This window comes from Pleurodeles waltl, chromosome 12 (genome assembly GCF_031143425.1).
Source record: "Pleurodeles waltl isolate 20211129_DDA chromosome 12, aPleWal1.hap1.20221129, whole genome shotgun sequence".
NCBI lineage: Eukaryota > Metazoa > Chordata > Amphibia > Caudata > Salamandridae > Pleurodeles > Pleurodeles waltl.
Genome location: NC_090451.1, coordinates 51,623,355 through 51,650,437, shown reverse-complemented (window position 1 = coordinate 51,650,437; position 27,083 = coordinate 51,623,355). Strand labels below are relative to the sequence as shown.

At 45.8% G+C, this 27,083-nt stretch overlaps 1 protein-coding gene across 2 annotated transcripts in view; it reads left to right on the top strand.

The window, feature by feature from the left end:
- The window catches only part of PDE4C (phosphodiesterase 4C), an 837,713-nt gene that overhangs the window by 228,868 nt on the left and 581,762 nt on the right, over window positions 1–27,083 (top strand). For both annotated transcript variants that reach the window (XM_069216588.1, XM_069216587.1), the window contains one exon: window positions 10,748–10,977. In XM_069216588.1, the coding sequence (XP_069072689.1) occupies window positions 10,748–10,977 (230 nt within the window). The remainder of the gene's footprint in view (window positions 1–10,747; window positions 10,978–27,083) is intronic.

The window sequence follows — 27,083 nt, the reverse complement described above, 5'->3', positions numbered from 1 at the left end:
TTTGGTTCTATCTGTGAGCTTGCGATGGTCCGCGTGGAGTAGGACGAGGTCGCCCGCTACTTTATCTATTTTGGCTTCCAATGACGTACGGGCGCTTTCCAGTGAGTCTCCAATACGCTCCACCGCTGCCAGTACTGCGTCAAGTTTTAGGCTGTCTTGGTTTGGTGAGTCTTGTATTTTCCCAGCTCCTGCTCCCGAGCGTAGGCACCCCATTCTGGCCATGATCCAGTTTATTTGGGGAGGGGGGGGTGAAGGTTCTGCTTGGTCTCAGGTCGTTGATGACTGTTTTGTCGGCTGCTGTATACATGTTGTCTTCTAGTTTAGTTTCATCTGGGCTGGTGAGGGGGGGTTAGGTAAGTAGTTTACCGACGGGTTCGCACGGTTCTGTTCCAAGTCATGCTTCCCGTGCTCACCTTTGGTCCGTGGTATTATTCTCACCTGGTGGCTTACCCAGTAAAGAATCACAATTTGTGACACTTCCAGCGTAAAAAAAAATTGCGCGTTCATGGTCGTTTGTTTGCACTGTGATCTTTGGTGGAGTCCCTGTTCACCAGATGCTCGAAGCGTATGGACGGGCCCGCTTGTCCAGGGGTAGACAACAACACCCTTGCGACAGCACGAGCAGCCCGGTTAGGTGGTGCTCTCTGCACGATCACTTGGCACCCGGTTGTTTGCTGTTGGTGCTTTATGTGGTTGCGTGCTCTCAATGCGTTTAGTGTTAATGCGAGTGGAGGTCGAATGACTCCTGTGAGTTCGCAGGAGGTCTTGCTTGTTTATCACTCTGAGGTGTTCCCTCTGCCTCTCCACCCGGATCCCTGGGTGCCCAGAGGGGAAGACCTTCTTTTATTCGAGGCGATGGCAACATAGGACTCGTGTAGGCCGCTTGTTCTTTTTCTTACTTGATTGCCAGGCGGGTGTTGCCTCTTCCCTCCAGGTCAGGTCCACTGGTCTCCAGGGGGGGATTCCCCGGTGGGGTTCAGACCCATATTTTGGCCTAAGACTGCATTGCTTATTTTCGCCTTTTGGCTTGGTTTGCTTCACGGCCTGGTCCTTTTATATGGTGGTTTTGTGGTGGGGTGCTCGTTTCCTCTGGTTGCCCAAGCTTGTATCTGCCTCTCACACGTAGTCTGCGGCCGGCGGGGAACAGTCCTGGGGGCCCCAGCCCAAGCACAGCGCCCAGGTCACCTCAAGTGTCCCCTCTTCCCCGGGCGCCCCGTTCCGACTCCCAGCTCCAGACCGCAGCCCGCGCGGACATGTTCGTTCTCTCAGCGCGAGCCGCCCCTCACCTGGAGACCACTGTGTCTCGTGGTCCGGTCACGGCCCACACGGTCGCAAAGTCGCCCCGGGTTCTTCTTTTTACTAGGGAGCTACCAGTTCCTCAAGTGTTCGAAGCACCCGCCTCCGGTGTGGCCCTCGGGGTCGGGATGTTATTGCCCTGCTACAGGCTCTCTCTCTCTCCCTGTCGCTCCGCTCCGATCCCGAGCCTCCGAGCGCTGTCCCCGCGACTGCGGGCCGCCTCGACTTGCGGCCTAGGGTCCGGGCGCGGCCCGTGTAGTCAAAGGGCTGCTTCGATTTCTTCTTCTGGCCCCCGGGAACACAGCGCTACCTCATTGCTGCAGGGCGCTAGGGGGTCCACCCCTGGCAAGTCCTGGACGTCAAGCCCCCGGGGCCTGTTCCGATTCTCGGGCTCCGGATGGAGTCTGTGCAGTCAGGGGAGCCCTGTTGGCGCGCGTCGCTTCCCTCCCGCAGCCGCTCCAACTCGCGGCTCAGGGGCCGGGTGCAGCACGTGGGATCGCAAGGCCACCCCTATACATACATAGGGAGCTCCTCGCCCCTCGGGCGCCGAGACACAGGACCGAGGGCTCCAGCTTCCGATGCGGCCTTCGGGGCCGCCGCGCCGTTTCACCTCCGTGGGGAGCCGAGGGTCTGCTCTCGGCGCATTCGGTTCATCAAGCCTCGTCAGCTTCGGCTCGAGTCCCGGGGGAGTGGGATGCCTCCCCGCTCACCCCTAATTGAGTCGGATTATCCGGACGCGGTGCGGAGCTCTAGAAGCTCGCGTCCACCATGTTTGGCAGCTTGGCCACGCCCCTTTGTGTTGTGTACTTGCAGTAAAAAAAACATTTTTTTAATTAACCTCAAGCCAGCTTGCCAAGGTTATTGAGTGTGCCAATGCTTGTTTTGTGTTGAGGCTGAGAAAAGAACAAGATGTTCCTGTTGGGGTAGAACATATTTATCTATGACTTGTAGCTATTCAAAGCTTACTAGGTCTTCAGCTTAACACCACCCCGCCTCCCCTTAAGAAGTTAGTGCTTGCGTGTTATTGGTTTCACTTCATATAGGCAAATAACTTCTAACTTTGCATTCTAGGCACTTTCTTTGCCAGGTGTCGTGCTGCAGTGTAAATTTATATAAAGCAAAAACGTTCACCTTGCCTAAGAGAAGGGAAAATGTATCCAAAAGGATGCCAAGGCAAGGAACTGGGCCAGTTCAGCAGCTGAAGACTGATCCAAATTTGGAAACTACTTGGGAGAGAGTGTGGATTTGTAATTAGTATTTGCTGAGCAGCTCACATGCTTTTCAATAGCCGCAATTCTGAAATCTCTCTTGGCGTCTAGCTATTAATGTATTCTTCAAGTCAACCATTGTGGATTTTTTTTAGACTAATTTGAATTAAAATAAAATTGGCTGGCATTCATTTTCTTCCTAGAATGAGGGGGTTTGTTTTGTAATATTTTGCAAGCTGTCTCTCCGTGTTGAGCCTCCCGGCCAACATATCGGCTGTCTATTCTCGGTTTTCTAGATGAAATACATGTACTCAGATTCCTAGTAGAAGCTCTGGGGGAACCAAATTTGCTGGCAAGAATTCCATGCCAGATTGCTGCCTTGTTTTAAAAGTCGCCATCCAGCTACTGGCAAACTGGAATTTTTCATATGTACTCTGCTTGCATATTTGTTGTGGGATAAACACCAGTGGTTGTTGAAACTAATTAGAATGCTGGTATCAGCCTGCGCGTAAAGCAGAAGTATTATCCAATGCAAATATTTCCAAGCATGCTGCAAGACTCCTCTGAATTACTTATTGGTTTCTGTTTAGTTATGCATATGTTATCATGTGGCATTGTTGATTTTGTGCTTTAAGAGATGTTTTTGTTTGCACACATTCATATTCTTATCTGCCTAGACAGACTTTGCTAGGTTGGGTAGGGAAATCTATTTGCAATTCAAATAAGATGTAAATACCAGGATAAAAGTTACTATTCTGTGAGCCATTTTAACTCACTGCTCAAGTCTGTCGTCTTGGCCAGTCCTCCAAGACCTCACTACATTCTCCATCGCTATCCCCAAATTATGAGTATCTACTTCCGTATTTGCAAAGAGCTCACATGCAAATACAGTGAAACAGTGTCTTGTGTGAAGTCATGCAATATTCTGCTTGCATATTGTTTGCACCTCGTTTTATTTGGCGCTAGGTTTACATAAAATACCTTCAAACTCAATGCCATTTGGTGCTGTGCTCTTTGCAAGTTTCAACACTAATCTTTATTTTTGTGCTTTGCTGTACGAGTGCCTCTGAGCATCCTTCAAGCACCACATTAATTAATATCCCCCTGAACTCCAGACCAATGCCTGTCATTTCAGGAGAGTTGGTTTAATTAATGAAATAACATAAAATCTCTGCATAGTTTGCCATTTGTATGCAGATACAAAATTCACTGTATAAAACGCTCAAAAATACTAACTATGTGTAATTTGACTGCAAGTACCCGCTGTCTTTGTTAATGGACAACTGAGTAGTGTTTTTTTTTATAATAAAGATTTGCTTAGAGCAGGAATGGGTTGTGTTTGGCATGTTCCATGATTTTAAGATAAACTAAAGCGGCTGCTCATCACAGCACCTTCAATGACCATAACTTAGGGTTAGTTAACAACTATATAAGGGCAATTGATTAGTTGGACTATCAATTTCTATGTCATAAGCAAAGACAACCATTGATTGGATCAGTCTCGTCTTAGCAGAAGACAATCTGAAATCTCAAGGACCGCTTTATTGCTTGTTTTTGCACACGGGACACATTTTCAGATCAACCTCTCTTCACTTAGCGGTCATAGGTAGCAATATTCCCAGCCAGTGTCTAAATAATGTCCTTAGTACTGCCACAAAATTGTAATTGTACTTAAAAAGTACATAACTTGTCTCTCTGTCCAGTTTACAGAGATAATTATTCCCACAGTAGTGCTGTGGCCCTCTCAGCAGATCTTACAGCTCTGGGGGTGTGGTTTGGCCAAATAATATCCTGAGAACAGTTTCATACTGAGTTCAAGCTTTTTACTAAGGATACTTTAAAAAATACACCGAAGTACAAATCAATTCTGCTTAAGAACAGTTTACATTAGAATGGTGTAATCAAAAGTTTTATAAAAAAAGTAATTGTTCCATAACATAATGGCGTCATCTAAAGTGGAGTCACCACACTATGGCCCTCATTACAACTTTGGCGGTCTTTTAAAAAGACCGCCGAAGCAGCGGGCGCCAGTAAACCGCCAGTGCTGGTGGTAAATCTGGCTCCCTATTATGACTTTTCTGCTGAGCCAGCGGGTGGAAACAGCGTTTTCGTTTGCTGGCCCAGCGGAAAAGTCACATCAACATTGCAGCCGGCTCGTAATAGAGTCGGCGGCAATGTTGATGTGCAGCGGGTGCAGCAGCACCCGTCACACATTTCACTGCCTGAAATTCAGGCAGTGAAATGTGTGATGGGGCTGTGCCTGGGGGCCCCTGCACTACCCATATCAAGTGCATGTGCCTTACCGCCAGCCTCTCCATGGCAGTGTTTACCGCCGTGGCCAGGCTGGTGGTCGGGGGACTCATAATCCCAGGGGCAGCGGTGCTTGCTTGCCTGGGGATTATGACAGCCAGACCGAAGCCTGGCGGTATGTTGGAGGGGCCGGCGGTATGGCCGTGGCTAATGCGCCACGGTCATAATAGCTGGCGGAACACCTGTTACCGCCAGCTTACCGCCGGCTGCCCGGGTCGTAATGAGGCCCTATGTTTCAAGTTCTTGACTGTTTTGTGAAGAAATCCTTCCTCACCACAGATATCGACCCAAAGTTCTCTCAATGATGCGGGGAGAGGGGCAAGTGTAGAGCTGTTGGACTAGATTTCAGAGTGGACTAGTACTTTCAGTTCTAATGATAAACAAAACGATCACCACATTGTGGAATGATATATGAGTCAACCTCTCATCCCCCCACTGCATACCTGAGCATACAAAATACACTATGGTGCTTGTAATAAGGTGGATGGAATATTCCCCATGTTTGCACCAGAGTAACCCGCCCATCAAACTCAAAATCAGACCCTGTGCGTCTTCTCTCCATAGCCCAAACATAACTTCTATACAGGTCATGCAATAACAGGGAATCAAAATTAAACAAGTCAATAATGAGAATTATCAAAAAAGATGTTTTCCTTTTAAGGGGAAAGTATCTACATGCTTGACATATATCCAGGAGGGCTGGATCCATTCCGGATTTTCAGGATAGCCACAGCAAACAAATCTGAATACAATGAACCTCAATAGATCTCATTTGCATACACATTGGTTCCTTCTTGGGCCAACCTGACACCCCAGAGAACAAGGTTAGAGAAAGTGATAGAGGGGGGAGGGGTGAAGTGTCAAATCCCGTTGGCTCTGAGTACAATTCCCGTTAAGATGGGAAGTGGCAAGTGAGTGAAATTGGCATGAATAATTGTGCTACTTCATGCTCGGGTGAGCAAAGTCTGCGGTGCCTTTTCCTTCACTGATGAAGAGCTGGAGGGGTGAATAAGTCAGGAAAACCTCATTAACGTCTCTATTCTCCTTCCAAATTCTGCCTTTGTCATGAATGCTGAATTAAATCCCAGTGCGCTGATCCTCCGCTCGATATTGTGCAGCAAGGAACAATTACTCTTGAGTACTTCAAGAACAGCCGGTTCAACGTTATGTTTTTGTCTTTATTGTCCCTTTTTAATAAATGAGGAAATTAATTGTTCAGTTTTTTTTTAAAGTCTCAGCTTTGGGATATCTATGTATTTTCACGCTTGTTGCTATCACCCAGAGTCTTCTTCTCTATGATGTGTGCTAATATGATGTACCTGTCCTATACCAGTCAGACGTTAACAAAGGCTAGACTTGGAGTGTAGTATGTGCCGCATTAGAGCGAGGGCAGATAGGAGCAACATTTGTAACTAAACAGGATATCCAATCCTGGTCCCGGTGTAGTAGCTTTGTGTGATGCTTACATATTGCCATGCCAAACACCCGTGGTGTGACAGCTTTTTTATATGTTGTGGTCACTTTACTACCAGACTCCCAAGTAACCTATATCTCATCACAACTTTGGCAATGTGGATGGGATGAGGTTGATCTCACTCAGGGGTCAGATTAAGTGTTCTTAGGTATGACCTTTGTGGTTGAAAGATATCTGTCATTTGGATTCAGTCGCTTAAGATAGATGGGTGAATTAGATAAACCCTGTGTGGAATTGAAGGTCATCCACTTTGTGAATTAACCTAGACACTCGTCAGTGCATTCAACGTCATTTGCTGTTAAATTAACTTTAACCTGCAAACTGCCTGAAATCCATCAGTGGGTAGACAGCCATGTGTAAAGTTCTTTTGCTCAAGAAACCCTGTGTGGCTGAGAGTTGTGTAATTTGAATTCACCTAAGAATCCTTGATCAACCGAGAGCACCAATTGTATTGCTTTGATGGGACAGTGGAGTGGTCCATGAGGCCTGCTTGAACTGGGGTTCGAGGACTGGGTTTTGTGCTTTGTTATTGGGTAATTTTTAGGATGTATCCGTGCTTGTGAATTGGTCACCTGCTGCTAGGTATATTCCTGTCCAACCCTGTCTAGTGCATATGTCTGAAGTTGGTACAGTGCTTGAAATTAGACTTCTGTTTGTTGTCCCATGCACTCATGTTTTATTGGACCTGCACATATCTTGAACTCTGTACAATTGACGAAGCGAGTGAAGATTTACAAATAATCTTCACAAAGTCGAAGTTTAACTTTGCTAACAATCCTAAAACTAATGGATCTATCTGTACTCGTGTTACACCGTCTGGGTTCTCGGCGCCAGGTAGAACCCGAAGAGATGTCCTCACCGCCTCCACGGTGACATGTTTGCTCTTGTCCAACATGGCATTGCTTCTTTTTTGTTCGAGCGCACCCCGCTGAGCGCCCTTCTGTATACGGCCCTCTTCAAGAGATGTTATAAAGATGTTTGCTCAGCACCGAAACCTACACCAGGGATCTGTCTCTGCTAAATTGAACAGCTTGTCCTTTTTGCATCTGGGATCAAATAGTCATTACTTTAAAGTTTATCATTTTCATTTTAAGATGCCCATTGTATTTAAATGAAAGGCAGATACTAAACACAGGTTCCATTCAATAAAATCTTACCATAAGTAATTAAAACTAATACTATGCTTCACATTGTGAATGATTCTTTTTTTTAAGTTTGTGTTTATTGTAAAACAGCACAAGAAACATTCTAGTACATAGGATAAATGCAAAAATTGATAAGGCAAGAAATATTAAACATTAAATGTAATAAGTAAAAATTAAAATACAATTAAATATATGAAAAGAATGCAGTGTACCTATGCTTGGAAGTAACGGATTTAGAAAAAGGGTTAATGGGGAGGGGAATAGGTAAGGAAAGGCAGGGTTATCTGACCATGTTGAAAGGATATAACAAGATATACATGAATAAACGCTAAACACTAAAACAAGTTGAGTATTGTCATCTATGATGTGCAATGTTCAAAATATTAAGATATCAATATAAAGGGTAAAAACAGGTACTCGGGGCGGTTTTCTAACCTCAGTTGATACAGTAATAATTTTAGTAATAGGAGTGGAGGTTAGGGAAGGATAATTAGTTAGAGGAAAACATAATAAATCCCTTTTAATAGCCAATGAAACAGGGGAAACATAGTTAGCGCCCACTTTATGATGAAAACAAACAGCATTCCACCAAGCTCGAAAAGTTACAAAACTGGCTTGTTTCCAATTTGATGTTATTAAACACATTATGAATGATTTTATAAAAAAGTAATCAAGTGTGTGTTCTCTGTAGAGGGGGATGGGAGAACAAAACTATAGATAAAATACTGTATGTCGAAAAGTACTTTCATTACAATTTATCTTCCATAATAGAATATTTTGGTTTCACATCAGGAGTAAAGTTACATTTATATACTACAAGTTGCACAATGTAATAATTGCTGAAACTCTCATTAGCATAATTGCCAGTTGGTTCTGCAGCTTTCAGTGTGGGCTGTTTCAGAAGGGAAGGCGAAGGATGTTGAGGGGGGTGGGGGGTAGGTTACTGTCAGTAAATGTAGGACCCTGCAGTATTACCCAGAGTTCCCTTAAATGAGAGGTGGATCAAGCCTTGCGCCTGCTACTAGGCTGCCAAATAAAGATTTTAGCAACTAGTTGAAAATCCCAACCTGCGACAGATTATTTATTTTTTGGAATTGCTCAGCTTGTATAGTTTCAAGCTAAAAAATGTCACCCTGTCCTTGTAACAACCTTCCACTTGAGGACAGGACTTGTTGAGTTCACAGTTTATGCAGGTTCTATGGTTTGGGGAAACAATATAACTCTATCTTACAAACTGTACAAGTAAACTTTATCTGGAAAGCTGTCCCTGGGTCGCTGTACTCTAAAAACAACTCGCGTTGCTGAAAAGAACATTCCTTTTCGCAGAAGGTCCAGCTCGGCTGGGATTTCTGAGCTCACATAAGTGCTGTTCAGTTTCAGCTGCAACTCACTCGAGTCATTACACAAAGCACCTTATCTCCCGCTGCCAAGGAGACGGGAGAAGTCAATTACAGGCACCAAACGCTGTAAGTTCAAGAGCAGCGAGTTTGACATACAGTGGTGGAGCCAGAGGCAATCTGATACCGAGAAAGGTTTCCAAGATAAATGGAGGGGATTAGAAATCTGGTAAGAATACCTTGTTATCCAGGCCAAACTGAATGTCTCCTTTTGAAAGAAGTCCAACAAGCAATGTAGGGAGAGTGATGCAGATGTTTAGGCTCACTCGATTTTAGGTTACTGGATTTCAACGCTTAATATAGATATCCCTAGGTTCTGGCCTGAGGTAATTTGAGGAAAGGAATCTCAGCAGTTATCAGCACCTTTTAACACCGTAGCTGAAATCTGACATGTTATTTTCCCCAATTTCCACTTCTTCCTATCAGCCTCCTGCCTAATTAGGTCCACTTAAGGCCTGTGTTCCTTTGGCCAAATGCGATCAGGACAACCACTTCGCCATGTAACTAGTGCAGCCATATTTGACTAGTCAAACCCACTGATGTAGTTAGTGTAATGTGTGAACCACAGCTGTACACTACTACATACATCTTACCAGTGGTTAGTTTGTAACTAAAAACGCGCGGGTGCCCAAAGCCCTCCTCTTAAACATGTGGCTGCTCCAATTAAATCTGGGAACACGGAATACTGAGGCAGCCTAATCCTGAAGCCATCTCGGGCCTCTTCAATCCATTTACAGCCACTCCCTGCCCCTTCAACTCACTCTTGCTGCTTTCCCCCTTTGTAACGCTTTTCCATGTTTTTTTGCTCCTTCTTTCCCATATGTGCCTTTTGCACGCAGTAAATGCCTGATGCAGAAAAATAAGTGCTGGTGCCCCGTACCAGAAACCACTGGTTCAAATTAAGCACTGCATTTTACATTCTGTGACTTTAGATCAACATGCTCACACAATTATAGATATTCATGCTCCCTTATCTTTTTATTTAATTATGAAACTCATGAACATGTTCATTCTCTGTAAACCATGTTATGAATATGTCAGATGAGGAATTACAAGCGCGTCAGTGCAAGCGTGCCACCGCCGAGTTTACACTTAACATAGTCAACAACCTAATGTGTGTAAGCACATCACTGAGTAAATTCTCTGTTTTAAATGGAGATATCAGCTTTAGTCTTCTCCAATTCTTCACGCTTGGCATGAAAAGGGAGATGTTTATGTCAGTACACAAATATGTCTTCTGTCCTACGGTATACCATAAGAACCATTTTGTGATTTCGAATTTGTGTTTAACTACACGTGCCATATTAGTGCATTTGTTTGGTGGTAGGAATGTCAATATTTACAAGTGACATTGATTAACACTAAATGGATCTTGAAAACTACCAAACAAAATGATGCATTCTCATGGTAATTATATTATTTGAATAGGACTATTTGTTGCTTTTTTCAGAAACCTGTGCATTTAGTGATAACATTGCAATTTTATTTTTCAGGATTATTGAAGTCTGTGAAGTAGTAAAGAAAATAAATCCTGCACAAGATGGACTTGTGCAAAAACCAGCCCATAATGTCTTATTTTTAGCAGAATTCTCTCTCAAAAATGTTTTGGAGCAAACTTCTTCTGCAAACGTTTTAAGAAAAGTTTGTCTTTGGTAACTTTTTTTAAGCTGGCAAACTTCATAAAGTGCAAAGCCAATCAACTTAATAAAATTGGGCGGGCAAAATGTAATTTTGCTCATCCCTCCTTAAGACACTTTTTATCAGAGTTCTTCACAACACAAATAAGTCAGTTGCGGAACACTGTGTATAACTGAAACAGTTTCTGGTCTGTTCATGTTTTCCGTCCATTTTGGAATGTTTAGCGTACTACCATTCACTGGTTGGCCAACAATAACATAATCTTATTTTCACTTCTAGAGGTCAAGAGAATCCTTTGATCTCAACAACACCTGCTTAATGCCTCCTCTCAGCGCTATCAAGAGGCGGTTTTCGGGGGCCCCCCAGCTCCCACCCCTGATGCACCGCCAGGCGGCGGCCAATGAATATGGGAAAGCGGCGGACACGGATCAAGGTTCAAGGGTGGTCTTCACCATCGAAGAAACTGGACCAGGCTCAGGGTACGACGATTCCGATTCAGACTGCTCCGGGTAAGGAAGATCCGGGGCCATGCGCTCTGGTGACTTTTGGTTCAGACATCTTGTGCCAGGAGAATGCTTGGTTGGGTAGCTTCAATGCATGCTTTATAGATATTAGTACATCTTAAAGTTAATCTGGCGTAAGAGCAATACTTAAGAGTACTGACAATACTATGTTTGTTTTCTGCGTAAAATAGAGTTGCAAACAATAGATGTAAAAGGTTCATTTGTGTTATATTTTTGTTGTGATTCACAAAATTTTACAAATTTAACAATTACAGAAATTAATATTTCTCTGCAAACAATTGTGTACTATACCTCTGGCTGTGTAATGCTTTCATTGTGCCTTCACTTACTCATTTTGCCTTTTCTGCTGGTCGGTAAAATTGCAAAACTACTTATGTCCAAAAAGCATTTTTGGTAACCGTAGGCATCATTGTTGAGTGTGTTCTGTGATGTCACGACGTCAACGCAGTGTGTCAGTGATAATTCTGAAGCTCTGAATTCATTCTCCAAGACTTTGTCAGACCCATTTTGTAAAGTGTTTTCTGAGTTAAATGGCTTCTGTCCATGCAAAATCTGCATTCAGATTCACAAACACTGATAAATGGATTTTGGCATGTGCAGAAATGATTTGCTCCTGCTGAGAATACACAAGGTATGTGTCGTAAAATAAACCTTGGTGTTAGAAAGTAGGCGTTACGGCGGGATCATGAGAAAAGAGTCCATTTCAAATTCGGAAAGTTACAGGCTTCGTGTCTAGCCACTAGATGGAATTGATGCTCTATGTTTGGGAGCACTCTTGAAATCCTCTATCTGTACCTGAATGTGGAGGACGAGGAGCCTTCTTGAAAATGATTCCTATGTAGACAAAAAAGGAAAGAAAAATTTATCCAACTGTGGAGTAAATGCATGACAGTTTTGTGCAACAAAGACAATCCGTTCAGATAGGCAAAGAGAAAGCACCCCGGGAAAACCTGGGAAGTAAAACTTTACCTTTCTTGTAAGTGGGGGAGGCGTACATGTAAGCAATCTGCATTTTGTGACGCACCACCTTTGTCATCAAAATATTATCATGACATTTGAAAACCATGAATAGGTTTCTGCTCCTTATACAATAGACGATGACAAAGCCAATAAGTCTGGGTTTAATGTGCTACCTCATGCAGTATTATCACATAACGCATGCACGATGAGCGCTTTAGAACGAGGCAAACAGGAGGCAGCCAGCAAGAGCAGACAGATGGTTGCCGTTCTAAAATGTTCCCTCATGCAGTTCAGACCTGAATAAAAAAAATACAATCTTTATGAAGAATTGGCCGTTATAGCTACTTTTTGTACTTTGGCAACGTTTGCACTTCTGCGTTGATGAAGCACATCAGTAACACTGAACTGATTTTTGCATTTACAAAAAACGTGTGTATTTAGTGATTCTGACATTCAGAGACAACTGCCTTCAGGCCCAACTTTATAGCTCATCTTTAAATTACTGGTTCTCAAGTATTAGAACATGTTGCCCCCGCTTTGATAAACTTAGAAAGAACACACTGTGTGTCTAACCCGAGGGCATTAATAGCTGGATAGTGCCCTTCACCACTGTTACACATATGTACCTTTGGCTTAGGAAACACACTTGTGGAGGTGGGCAACTAATTCTCCATAATTCCCTCTCGAGTGTTCATTTACGTCAGAAATGCATTTATGGATAGGTAACATATATGAGGAGGGATGGGCCACCCATGCCGTAAAGTTTCTGTGCATTAATATCAGTAATGCAACGTTGCTTCTGCAGTTTTCATCACCATTCATTTATCAGTTTCAGTTCTTGGCGCTATCCCTGTACTCCCGGTCCAGCCGGGGTGGGACCAGGGATGCCTAAAAGGTAGCCAGACACCCCTGAGAGCCCTAAGTGTCACCCGTGTATAGTTTGTTTCAGTGGTCACGTGGTTTAAAAGCATGTATGGCTATCAGGGTTTCATGGGGTGGGCAGTGGCAGCAGAATAATTGGAATTGTTTATATATTATTTTGTTTCCTAGCGGAGACGAGCAGCGCTTTCTAAGGACTGTGGAAGAATCATACAATGAATGTGCCCAAGGTCACGCCGAGTGTGCGTTTGGCGAGGCTGGGATTTAGGTTCGCTGCTGTACATACGCGCCTTGTGTGCCCTGTCACGCAGCGCTATTTCTGTGCGTGACAGACCCGCTGTGCATTGTAAGGGCCTGGCGCGTGCATTTCTCCGCCACGGGCCTGTCACACTCCTTGAAGCTGTAGTTCTGGTTTTCAGGCGCTGTTCGGTTATCAGTGCTGCCTTCTTAGGATATTCTGGCAAGAGGCTCGGAGTTGTCGTCAGTAGTCGTGTGTCCCTGGATATGAACCCCTTTTATTCGCATTGCAGCCGCTCCCAGTGTTCTTGGTCTCCTCACACTGACGAGGTCTTGGGCTCTCGGACGCGGAAACAGAGCGCGACAAGGGGGCGGCACTGACTGTGCTTTGGTGAAGGTCACACGTGTCGTCTTTCGCGGACAAAGGAGCAGCGTTTATGTGTTTTCTGTCCCTCGGTCTTGCTTTTTTCTTTCTCTCTTCCTTTCTCTCCACGCCTCTTCTTTCCCTCGCTCTTTCTTTTCTCTGTCTGTGAACTTTGCTCCGTCTCTCTGTCTCCTCCGTTCATCTCTCTCTCTCCCCGTTTCCCCCTCTGTATCTTCTCTCTCTCTCTCAGCCTCTAATAGTCTGTTACTTTCTTTGTCCCTCGTCTCTGTCTTCCACCCTACTCTTCCCACCCCTCTCCCTCCCACCGTGCCCCCTCCCCAGCTCTTTTCTCGCCCCCCTTCTCTTTGCGTTCCATCCATCCTCAGTGCCCCTAACATAATATTGTCATAAACTCAAACTACCTTCACTCACTGACCATCCCCCGCTCCTCTCCCATCCTCAACGTTCTTCCTATGTCTCCTATCAGTCACTGCCCCCCCGCACACGTTCTTCCTCTGCTCCTATCACTCACTTACCCCCACACACGTTCTTCCTGTCTCCTATCACTCACTTACCCCCCACACACACACGTTCTTCCTCTGTCTCCAATCACTCACTTACCCCACTCACACACACGTTCTTCCTCTGTCTCCTATCACTCACTTACCCCCCCGCACACGTTCTTCCTCTGCTCCTATCACTCACTTACCCTCCACACACGTTCTTCCTGTCTCATATCACTCACTTACCCCCCCACACACACACGTTCTTCCTCTGTCTCCTATCACTCACTTACCCCCTCACACACACACGTTCTTCCTCTGTCTCCTATCACTCACTTACCCCCCCCACACACGTTCTTCGTCTGTCTCCTATCACTCACTTACCCCCTCACACACACATGTTCTTCCTCTGTCTCCTATCACTCACAGCCCCCACACACGTTCTTCCTCTGTCTCCTATTACTCACTTACCCCCCACACACACATGTTCTTCCTCTATCTCCTATCACTCACTTACCCCCACACACACATGTTCTTCCTCTGTCTCCTATCACTCACTTACCCCCCCACACGTTCTTCCTCTGTCTCCTATCACTCACTTACCCCCCACACACACACGTTCTTCCTCTGTCTCCTATCACTCACTTACCCCCCACACACGTTCTTCCTCTGTCTCCTATCACTCACTTACCCCCTCACACACACATGCTCTTCCTCTGTCTCCTATCACTCACTGCCCCCCATAGGTTCTTCCTCTGTCTCCTATCACTCACTGCCCCCCACACACGTTCTTCCTCTGTCTCCTATCACTCACTGCCCCCCTGCCACCCCCCCCCCCAACACACACACGTCCTTCCTCTGTTTCCCCTCTCTCCTTTCGTCCCCGAGACCCCGGGGCACGTGCCACATCATCCCTGGTCCTCAGACACGTCACTCAGAAGCCTATGAATATTTCAGCCAAGCCGTGAAATGAATAAAGTAGCTCATGTTTTATGGAGGAGGAAGTTCTAACTCTGTTCCCGGAAGTCACTGGGGCGGGGGCGTCGGACCTGTCACTCACAGGAGCCGGGCTCCGACCGGGGTTAATGCTTCCTCGCCGGGGAGGGCTCTGGTTCTGAATATTTCATCGTGGCACCCTGGGCCGGTGACTTGCAGCTCGGGCTGGTGGGCCTGAGGAAGGGTTTAGTGAGGCCGGGCCTACAGTGCTCGCTTTCAGTGACACCTCCCGCCCCCCCCCCCCCCCCCCCCCACACCAGGCTCCTGGGCCTCCTGCTAATTTGTACGTTTTTCAGATTCCTTTTGGCAAATTGTGCCTGGGCCAGTTGTTCCGTCTCCCACAGATCCATCAAAGCTTTTGTGAGGCCCAGGTCCTCAACTTTTGGGGTCCCCTGTGCTTTGTAAGCCAAGGATCACTTGTAAATTAAGAAAACTGTTTCGAAAAGTAAAAAGAAAATACCGTATTTGCCACCAGCTAGCAAACACACGGTGTGGGTCTCTCATCTGTGATATAAATTTATTTTAATAAGAGCCGGAAGGGGTGGGGGGAGAAGGGGGGCAAAAAAGCGCGGGGCCAGTGGCAGGCAACCTCGTCTGCCCTCGCCTTGGGAGAGTCTTTTTGTCTCGCAAGTTTGAGGTGTAGTGCTAAGCCACGCCCCCTTTATCACTAGATCCACAGAGAACCCCCTCAATATTCCGCAAATGGACTCATATCAATGAACTGTTCACTGACTCCACTACTCAAATACATTATGGTTAAGTACTCATTGACAATAAATATTTTACCACGTTGTTTTTTTTTGAATATATAATAAGTGTTGAAAATCCTTGTTTTTAAGGAAAACCATGAGTTAAGCAAGTCCTTCAGACCTGACCTTGGGCGGAGATGTCTGCCACTTTGCATCCCGAGACGCCAATTTTGCTCCTTGTGAGTTCTGCCTCCTCACCGGTCCAAAGTCCAAAATGACTCCCTTGATTTTTGACAAAGAGATCCAAAGGTCCAATGCTCCTTTTGTTCAGAAGCCTAGTCCAGTTTTTTGCCAGAGGCAGTTATTTTTGAGTGACGGGTCAAAGAAGTCTGTTTTTTGTGAGTTAAGCTTTAGTTTCATATTTTTTCATGCCAGTCCATACTTCGGATAAGGATATGGGCTATGTCAGGAAACAATTTGGACAATCAATTTTCAGGTAAATGTGGGTGTCATCCACACATCGGTAAAAAAAGGCACTCGGTTCTTCGAGATTTTCCTAAATATTTAAGATAGATATAGGATAGAACAGGTCCAGTGTAGAGCCTTGAGGCGGAGCAGAGGGCAGGGTGCGGGGAGTTTTCAAGTGGATGTGCCAATGTTCACCTCTTTGAAGCTGAAGGAAGATCAGAAGCACTTCCGAAGAGTATCTCTGGAGCCCTACTGTTTACCAGAAGAATGAGTCAGATTTATGATCAGTTACTGAGTATCCGTCAAGTAATACTAGGGTCATGCGTTACCTTGGGCAAGGAGATGGAAGGAAGGGTCTACTGACTTGACAAAAGTTCTTTTTTCAAGCTCTTTGCTCAGATGTAAACCCTCGCTCAGACGATGCGCCCGACAGATTACACGGCCACTCATCTTTCCAATTATCTTGCCAAGGATTGAAGGCAATGGGTGGGTCTGAAATTTTCCAACGGATCCATCTGGATTCTTTATTAGGGCTGGGACCAGGCTGATTTGAAAGTGTGGGGTGTCCACCGCTCTGGAGTGAAGCGATAACACCGTTTAGCCTGAGAAGCCTGAGAGTACCAATGCGTTCTTTGGCCATGGATTGGGGGGGGGAGAGCTCACAGGAATATCGCAAAGTCCTGGTTTCAAGGGTACATTTATTTCATTCAGTGCAGAACGTCTGGATACTTGTGCAATTTGTCAGCGAGGGCTTTTGGGGGGCGATTTTCTTCAGTGATTGGGACAGGACCACTCTGCGTCTGGAGTACAGAGAATTTGTTTTGAAAAAACACCTGGCATTTCCATCACACTTGGACTCACCGAACTGGTAGGTGGGAGCGGGGACCATTGATGTGGTATGCTCACTTGCTCTTTTCTTTGAGACTTGGAGGGCTGTGTAGGGTTTTTTCAGATTTCCTGTCTGCAATTACTTAGTTAAGCTTCACCCCATTCCCGTAGTTGGCACAGGCTCAAAAATTAATCTAGCTTTGGAAATTGTGCCTAATAAAGTGTCTGGTATTGATGTCAGTACCGGTGATTGGCACGTTGGCAGTAGTCCTTCTTCGGTGCCCATGATAAGCCCATTCTAGGTGGCCACCATCTTTAGAGCTCTCCGGGCACCCCGAGTGCCCTGAGTGCTTGCATTTCTTTACTTGTAGGTTTAAATTATGTTTCAAGCAAATGTACATTATGTGACTGTGTGAAATATGAAATATAATCCGTTTCATTATTGTCTAGCTGCTGTGGCATGTCCGGCCAGTGCGTCTCTCACAGCCAAGGTGGTGCAGCGCGCGCCTCCTGTTTTACGACCTTCGCTGGCTTTGATCAGGCCCCCTTTTAGAATGAGAAATGAAAAATGTATTTTGTTATTCACAGCTGCACCGTATTGATTTCCGCATAATTGTGCGGAGCAGGCCCGCAGTGTGTTCTCACTTACACATTCACCTGCCATACATCACAAAGACTGAACAGTCAAAAAAACAACGAGGAATCGACTCTCATAAATATTAAACAGTTTGCTTTACGCCACCGGGCACAAATCTATTTCGTCGCCATCTTGCGAGGAATGCTAATTCAGCCCTCCCCCCCGCACCCAGTGGTTCACTCATGTTTTTCTTTGATAGAGCCACACATTCGAAGAGCTGAGAAATATTGATTTTTGATTTGTTCACAGCGGCTGGTGGTCCCGTACACCAGTGAGACCAGTGTCTGCGGCGTGTGAGGGGTGGTCTGTGCCCTCATGATGGTTTGCAGGTGACCCCTGGGGCCCCTGCAGGTGCGAAGGATCCCTGTTTTTAGCACGACCAGAGCTCCAGGGGCTGTGTGAATTGTATACGCAAGCAGGATAAAAGAGGCACGCATTTAATTACGCACAACAAAAACATCCCAACGCATGCGCATCTCCTGAAATACATACTTTCATTTTTAGAGTTAGAAATAGCATTCTTGAGCTTCTGGCCACCAAAAACGTCAATATTCGTCCATGACTAAAGAGTCCTGGAGGGGCGATGGAAGTACACACCGTCACTAAAGGCAAAGGTGAGCTAAGGTCAGTATGACACCTGTGCACAGCTACAAATCACTGCGCAGGCGCTGCACACGTTCACACTGTGCGCAGGACACGAGGGACATTGCGGCGAGGCCGCAGGCGGGACCCTGCTGTGGCCACCTGAGGCAGCCAGTCAGGCTATATGTGTTCCTCAGTTGCCTTTCTCTCTCCTCAGTCCCTTCCGTTCCCCGCCACACGCCCTCCCCTGCAAATATACCCCTCCTGAGTAGCAAAATCATTTGTAATTGGGTGGAGAGGGTCCTTTGCAGCTCTGGTCCCGGTGCCAGTGCACCTGCTGCACAATTGATTGCTATGTCCCGGTGCTCTGCTCAGTGAGTTCCCCGTTTTCCAACCCTAGAGCTAGAATTAGGCACATTCAAAAAGGAGACGTAACCTTATTTTTAGGTCGAGCCTACCAGCGCTCAAGCGCCGTCTTTCGACATGTTGTATTCGACATCTGTGGGCTTGCAACACGCCCATCACTTTCATTTGTTCCTTGGCCTGTCTTTCAAAATTCCCTTGATTTTGTAGGTAAATGTTTTACATTTGTCCCGCCTTGTGGCTGCTTTGTTACCGCCTTGGAGACTCACCCTGTTACATGGGTTATTGCACGATTAGCCATATACCAGAGTGTGGCGCACTACTGTTTTCTTTTGTCTCGCTGCTTCGCGCTGCCGTATGTTGTTTCTTCCTTGTTTTGGGGCCTGCTACTGTTTCTTTGTGGTGTCTGCACACAAAGGGTGCAAGCTGGAGGCAGGGGTTCTTTTCAATGTATTTAATAATTTATATAGGGCAAACTCGATCGGAGGAGTGCTTTACATGAGGACGTGAAGTTTCATATAGCGCGACGTCGAGCTGAGGAGCGCTTTACATGAGTACTACTTAACAAGTTTAGCAGTTGAAAAATATGTAAACTGGAGCATTTAACACAGAAAAAAACTGAAATCCTCAAATCGGCTCTTCCGCCAGAGCGGGAGAGCCGATACTACAATATTCACTGCACTCGAGAAACTCGCCCCATAATGCTTTGCGGGTCATTCCATTTACAAAACATTTTTACCCCAAACTCACCATGTGGTGGTCCTAAGACAATAGGACCATCATCAAAGTGTTCAGCGCGACACACTCTTTGTGTCTAGGTCATCTCTGGGTCCCCCCACTAGGTTGGGGGGACCCCAAAATATTAACCCCTCACACCATTGAATGTCTTTTTAAGCTCTCTCATGGTTGGAACTTTTGTTTAACAGCACTGAGTAATTTGTGTTTTAAGGTCCTTGTTTGTAATAGTATTGGAGTAGGCCTGCTAGACCTGAAAATATGTAAGGCACTACGCCCTCTAGGGGCCACATATATGGTTACACTGCATTACTTTCTGTCATTCTGTTTTTGTGTCATTATGCCCTCTAGGGGCTGACTACATGGTTACATGACCATGTTTCTTACAAATGTTTCTTTTTATTATGGTGCCCTCTAGGGGCTGTTCTGAGCATTGCAATCAAGATACTACAAAATTTGCTGCACTCGTAAACTTTCCCCATAGTGGTTTGTGAGGCATTCCTTTCACAATTTGTTTTGCCCATAACTCAAATCACCATGTGGTGGCCATAGGACAATGGGGCCATCATCAAAATGTTCTGCACAACACACTGTTTCTGTCTATGTCCTCTCTGGGTCCCCACACTCCTTTTGGGAGGATCACAAAATAAAATAACCCCTCCCAACAGTCAATGTCCTTTTAAGTTCTCTCATGGCTGGAACTTTTGTTTTACAGCTGGGAGTAGTTTGTGCTTTAAGGGCCTTGTTTGTAATATTATTCTAGTAGGCCTGCTAGACCTGAATGTGTGTAATGCACTACGCTCTGTAGGGTCTAAATATGTGGTTACACTGCATTACGTTCTGCCATTATGTTTTCATATGGTTATGCTCTCCAGGGGCTGACTATGTGGTTACATGACACACCCTCTGCCTGCTCCGGAAGATTTTCAAGTGGAACCCCATTGACGCAAGAAGAACAGTCACCAAGACACTTGTCAGCAGCAGACTCAACTACAGCAACGCACTCCATGCTGGCATTAACAAGAATCTCCAACCAAGACTCCAGAGAATACAGAACGCCTTAACCAGACTCATACTGGACATCCTCGCCACAGTCACATCTACGCCCACCTGAGAGAGCTACACTGGCTCCCCCTCAACAAACGCATCCTCTCAAACTCCTGACACACGCTTACAAGGCCCTACACAACATCGGGCCTGCCTAACTCAACCACCGCCTCTCCTTCTACACCCCATGCAGGCAACTCCGCTCAGCACAGCTGGCCTTCGCTACCATCTCCAGGGCCCGGACGAACCCCGCTGGAGGAAGATCCTTCTCCTGCCTCGCCCCGCAGACCTGGAACACACTGCCACTTCACCTCAGGCAGTCCCCGCCGGCTCAGTTTAGGAAGGACCTGAAGGCCTGGCTCTTTGACGGATCCGCGTCCCCCCACCAGCACATTGAGACCCCCCCGGGTGATAAGCCACGCTATACAAATATCTGAATGACTGATTGATTGATCAGGACCATGTTTCTTACAAATTTTATTTTTATAGTGGTGCCCTCTAGGGGCTGTTCTGAGCATTACAGTCAAGATACTACAATATTCACTGCACTCGGAAACTCGCCCCATAATGCTTTGCGGGACATTCCTTTAACAAAACATTCTTGCTTATAACTCACCACACTATATGCTCTTTCTGTCCAGGTCATCTCTGGGTCCCCACACTAGGTTAGGGGTGGACCCCAAAATAATAATAAAAATAATAATAAATAATGGCAATATTTTAATTATTTTAGTGCAGATAGAGGAAGGCAAATTGAAGTGCTTAAGTTATATGCAGGACCACTGGAATTATGTGGCAGGGAGGACCAAATTATGTGGCAGGGCTGACCAATTTATGTGGCAAGAAAAGTCCAGTTACGGATTTACAACTCCTATAGCTCTAACTCAATCAAATGTGAGACGTGTTGCATTGCAAATGCTTGTGTAACCTTTTTCTTGTCTGCTGGGGAGGAGATTAGATTTTTTACATGTCACATTCAATTCATACTAAAATATGTAACATTCCTCAGGCTTTGCTGTGCACACAACCTACCAGGGAGCTTCTCCATGGTGAAATCTACACCTGCCAATTTCTTTTTAAATTGGAGGTCTCCTTCTCTTGCAGCCACTCGTTTGCCTTTTTAGGTCTGGCATGAGCCAAGAACATTCGATTTTAAGAAAATTATATGCATGATGTACTTATAGTGACTGTCAGTCAACCCTCAGTGCTCATTTGGTCCGTCATTGGGTCTTTCATATTTTTGTTCTGCCCACTACTGCATAAAGCATGGCACTGGGTCAGCCCACTTCAGCCATTGGCTGACGTCACTGTGAGAGATGGAATTCTGCTCTTTCACAAAGAGCACGTCCACATAAAAAAGTAGTTCCTTCTTTTACATGGCTACTATGTCAATGTGTGCTTTTTGTTATTGAAACAAATGTTTTTACTTTTAGCCATTTTTTGGGATTGGTGAGAGCCTGGCAGTTTCTCCAACAAGAACGTTTTGCAGAAACAATGAGAAAACAAAACAAGCACTAACCAAACAGAAGGGCTGGCAACCAACGCCAGACCTATTGGCCTTGTCAACGCTTATGGATGCTTTGGGAAGGGCGGCTAGCAATGCACGCTGGTCTTTCTGAGCTCAGAAATGAAGTCACACTGTGCTTTCAAAGTCCACTTCCTTTTTCATATATTTTTTTAATGACAGTTCAAATCTTTCCCCGTTTTCATCCTTTAATGTTTGGAAGGCGGAAGGTGTTCCTCGTAAAATACATCCTCTCCGCCCTCCTGCTGCAGAAGGTGCTTGTCTGTGTCCTGGGTGAAAGATTGGAAGACCAGGAGGGGTTTATCGAGAAGACTGCCCACTCTAAGAAACCGACCCAAAAGTTGTATAGTTCCACAATTTAGAAAATAATTCACCGTAGAGCTCTAAAAAGTAAATTTTTTTAGATAAATTATATTTTTCATTTACTGTTGATTTATGGTCTTTTTTTCATGAAATCTTAAACATAACATCGACTTCTGGGATGCCCTGATAGGAATTTTAAAATAAACATGAAAAGCATTGAGCTGGGCCTGGTTACTCATTTGCATTTTTACATAGATGATAAATCGAGGGTGCAGACCCTATAATTATTCAAAAGTAGTGCATGAAAGCAGCAGAAATGAACATACTTTCAAGGTGAAGTGTGATTAATTGGAATTTTATTTTGGATCGAAGCACTGCAGAATAGGAGGTGATGGGACAGCAATTACTTACAAGCACATATATCTTGGTTGATTGAGGGTGGGAGGAGAGGAACCCCCCACTAGATCGATGGAGTGCATCCGTAGGCTAAGTGTAGGGCTGACACTTTAATGTAACCCTTGAAAAACAGCAGGGCCTTGGGATGTAGATCAATTCCTCATGGGGTCTTCACATTTAAAAAAACATGTCCCTCAGGAAATGAAACATTTACGTCAAATTTGTTTCTATATTTTTTTAAATGGAACTGTGTTCATAGTACGGTTACTACGCATATGGCTACCTTTTTTTTTTAGTTTCAACAAAATTACAAGAGTACACATTGATGAATGTCTTAGATTGCCTTCTGTCCTTTTTGAGTTGCCCACTTACTGCGCTTAGCACTATGGCATGTCTGCAGGCGTACAATCGCACACGTAAGAGTGCATGCATGTGCATAAATGTGATTTACGACATCAAAGTTTAAACCTATTTTCCACAAGGAAAATATTTTAGCTGAGAACTCTCGTCTACTACATAGGAGAGTGTCTGGGTACTTTTCACACTCCCTGTTCCCATACACCTTTTGTTTTTGAGCACTAAAGGAGGTGCTTAATTTGAACCAGGGGGGGGAGGTGGGGGGCACCAGTACTCATTTTTGAAGTCTGGCACTTATTTTTCAAAATCAGACTTAGACCCAGATCAAGAGAGACTTGAAAGAGGAAAAGGAGGAGGAAGGGAAAGAAGGAAAACAGATGACAAAAGGAGAATGGAGGGATGGAAAATAATCTTTAAGAGTGTTTTAAAGGGTCAGGAAGTCTGTTGAGGTGCAAGAAAGAGATATGGGATGAAATCAAGACTAGGCAGCCTTGGTATTCATGATATAAAGAGACAGGAAGTGTAGGGGTGGAAGAAAGAGTCATGTGGTGGAACAAGTTGAGGCAGCCTAAGTAGTCATGAGATAAAGAGACAGGAAGTGTAGGGAGGTAAAAGAAAGTGGCATGAGATGAAATCAAGACTAGGGAGCCCCGGTATTCATGAGATAAAGAGACAGGAAGTGTAGGTGGTGGAAGAAAGAGGCATGAGATGGAATCAAGACCAAGCAGCCTCGGTAGTCATGAGATAAAGAGACAGGAATTGTCAGGTGGTGGTTTGAAGACTAAAATTAAAAATTAATCTTTAGAATATGTTGTATATAGGTCTCTCGAAGGTGTAATATCCCATGACGGTCCAGTTGTTTTGAGGACATGTCATCAGGGATTTGACCCGGAAGGGGAGGACGGGTTCTGAGGGAGGGACGAGAGATATAATAAAGCCGGGAGCAGGAGAGAGTTATCTTCCGACTTCCACAGAGCAGTAACGTTGTGTGCGCGTTTTATTTGAAAGACGCGTCGTACATGCAGGCCGGTGCTCGCACACAACATACCACTGGCAACGAGGGCGGCCTCGATCCCAGGCATGCCCGGTACAATAACGATCGCTGGGAAGGCCCGATGACACTGTGATCGCGCAGGAGGCAGTGCGGTCAATCCATCGTGCAAGAAGCGTAACAACACTATCGGGCCAGGTGAAGGCCAGACATCGTGCGACGGAACCTGCTGCCCCTAATATTGCAAACGACTGTACCAGGGAAAGACCTTGAAGTTGTATTAGCCCAGAGGTGGTGCACCTGATGATGCTTGGGGGCACTATAAGCTGAAAAAAAAAAGAAAACGAGGAAACTACAACATAACGAGAAAAATAAATACAGAAAAAAAAAAAAAAAAAAAAAAAAATACAATTGTGGTAAAGAGTGAAGGGTAGGCCAAGCCTTCAGTAAAAATTAATTCAATACCACCAACACTGAAAACAAAAGTCATCTCACACCTGAACACGTCAAAGGGACGCCAAAAGAGGCACCCACAATTGTGCCAGACCACCATGTGAGCGTCGAAGGAGTGCACCACAACCTGTTAAGAGCGGTAGGCTTGAGGTAACCAACATGAGACACAAGTGGCCCGATCATCATGGCAGATGAGACAGCACCATCCACCCATCAACCACCACAACACACAATGTCAGGCGCGCTCCCAATGTTCATTGAGCTTGCAGATCCCCCCATAGTGTCACCTATATAGAAGGTATGGGTCGGGTGCCTGGAGAACTACTTTGTGGCTACCTGTGAGAAGGATGGAGCGGTCAAGAGATCATTGCTCCTACATTTCATGGGAGATGAAATATACAAACTCTTCAGGCATCTGCTGAACACAGGTGCCTACGACGACTATGATGCAGCGGTGAGGGCCCTAAATGCGCACTTCGATCCGCAGCTAAACCTGGATTTCGAACGTTTCAAACTACGACAGGCGAGGCAGAGAGAAGGTGAATCCATGGACCAATTTTACGCTCGCCTCCGGGAGCTGGCAAGCACATTCACCGAAGATGATCAACAAAAGGAGGTACGTGCTCAAATTATACAGGGATGCAGGAACAAAACACTGAGAGGACTGATACTGAGACAACCAAATATCAGTTTGGACGAGATGTTAGTCATGGCACGGTCCCATGACTTATCTGCGGCCAGCGTAGCGGAGATGGACATGGCAATGTCACACATGCCAGAGAAAACCCCAGTGGTCAAAACGGAACGTGCAGACACAGTGCAACTGCAGCAAACAAGGAGAAAACCTAGGCCGTATGCCCCCGCCAAGCCAGGAGGATGATGTGATTATTGTGGGAGGGAAGAACACAACCCAAGAGACTGTCCGGCTCAAGGGAGGACCTGCTCCAACTGCAGAAAAATGAATCATTTCGCTGCTGTCTGCAGAAGGAGGAGTAAAAGGAAGAGGAGTGAGAGGGAGGCGCCCGCCCATCAGGGCGATCAAACAGCTATCAGTAGATGACATGAGCCACAAGAGGCATGCTACCCAGCATCGCGCTTCACCCGAGAGGACTCCTCTCCTGGAGAAGATGAGGAAGAAGAAGTATTTCTAATATCATTCACAAACAATTTAAAGAGACACCAGCAGCCTCAGCCCACATGCATGAACGAAGTAGCAGGGTTCCATGTCAAGGCCCTCATAGACACAGGAGCCTCAGTGAATGTGATGAGCGTGCAACAATATCGCCTTCTCCAGCCCATTGACCCCATCGAATACCAAAATATTCACGTATGGAAGTCGCACGCCGTTGCCTCTAAAGGGACGTATGGCAGTAATAGTGCAGGCAGAGGGCCGACAAATCGACACCACATTCAATGTAGTCGACAGGGAGGCGGATACTCTCCTTGGCAGTCAAGCGGCAGAGGAATTAGGTCTGGGCATGTTCGCAAAAAGCATACAGACGTGCCAAATTGGCGAGCAGCTAAAGAAATTTCCGGAACTGTTTGCAGGCCTCGGGCGCCTCAAAGCACCTCCAATCAAGTTGCACATTGACAAGGCCGTGAGGCTGGTTGCCTTACGACACCGGCAGATACCATTTCACCTAAAGCTGCTAATTGAATAAGAGCTGGCAAATCTCGAAGAGCAAGGAGTCATAGAAAAAGTGTCTGGCCCCACACCCTGGGTATCGCCCATGGTGATCGCAGAGAAGCTGAAACAGCTCGGGAAAATTTGTCTCTGCATTGGCATGAGACTTCCCAACCAGGTCATTAAGCGAGAGAGACACATTAACCCCACCATAGACAACATCATAGCCGATTTGAACGGATCCAAGTGGTTCTCCAAATTAGACTTGAACGCCGGATACCACCAACTCAGACTAGCGGACGAGAGCAGATACATAGCCACGTTCTCGACGCACCTTGGGTTGAGAAGATACAAACACCTGAGCTTCAGCATATCATCGGCTGTGGAGGTCTTCCAGGACGTAATTTGCCAAACTCTATCTGGATTACAAGGCGTCACGAATGTAAGTGACGACATACTAATATATTCCGCGACAGCCGAGGAACACCATTTGCATGTGAAGGATACCCTCTGACTGTCAGAGCATGGACTCACCCAACATAGAGACAAGTGTGGCTCTTTTCAAAAGTCGGTTGAGTTCTTCGTATACGTGTTCAACCAAGAAGGTATCCAAGTAGACCCACGAAAATCCAATGCCATTAAGAAAGCTCCCGCACCGAAAACTCTGACTGAAGTGCGAAGTTTTCAGGGAATGGCGACATACTATGGCAGATTCATCGCAAAGCTGGCCACGCTGTCAGAGCCACTCTGAGCCCTCACAAAAGCAGATGCACCGTGGGTATGGGGGAGCCGGGAGGAAGAGGCATTCAAGCGCTCAAGAAGGCTCTTCTGTGCAAGACTACTATGGCATACTTTGACCCCATGAAAAAGACTGAACTGACGGTTGACGCGAGGCCGGTAGGACTCGGTGCAGTCCTGGCCCAGAAAGTGAGCCAGGCTGCTGGGCTCCACTAGCCTATGCCAGCAAGGCTTTGACCTCGACCGAGCAGCGCTACTCTCAAACTGGGAGGGAGGCCCTGGCCATTAAGTGGGTGTGTGGTCACTTCCACCTTTACCTACAAGGAAGACCCTTCCGGGTGGTCACCGACCATCAACCACTTGTCCCTCTGTTCAGGGGGAGCGCACCACATCCGCCTCCACGAATTGAAAGATGG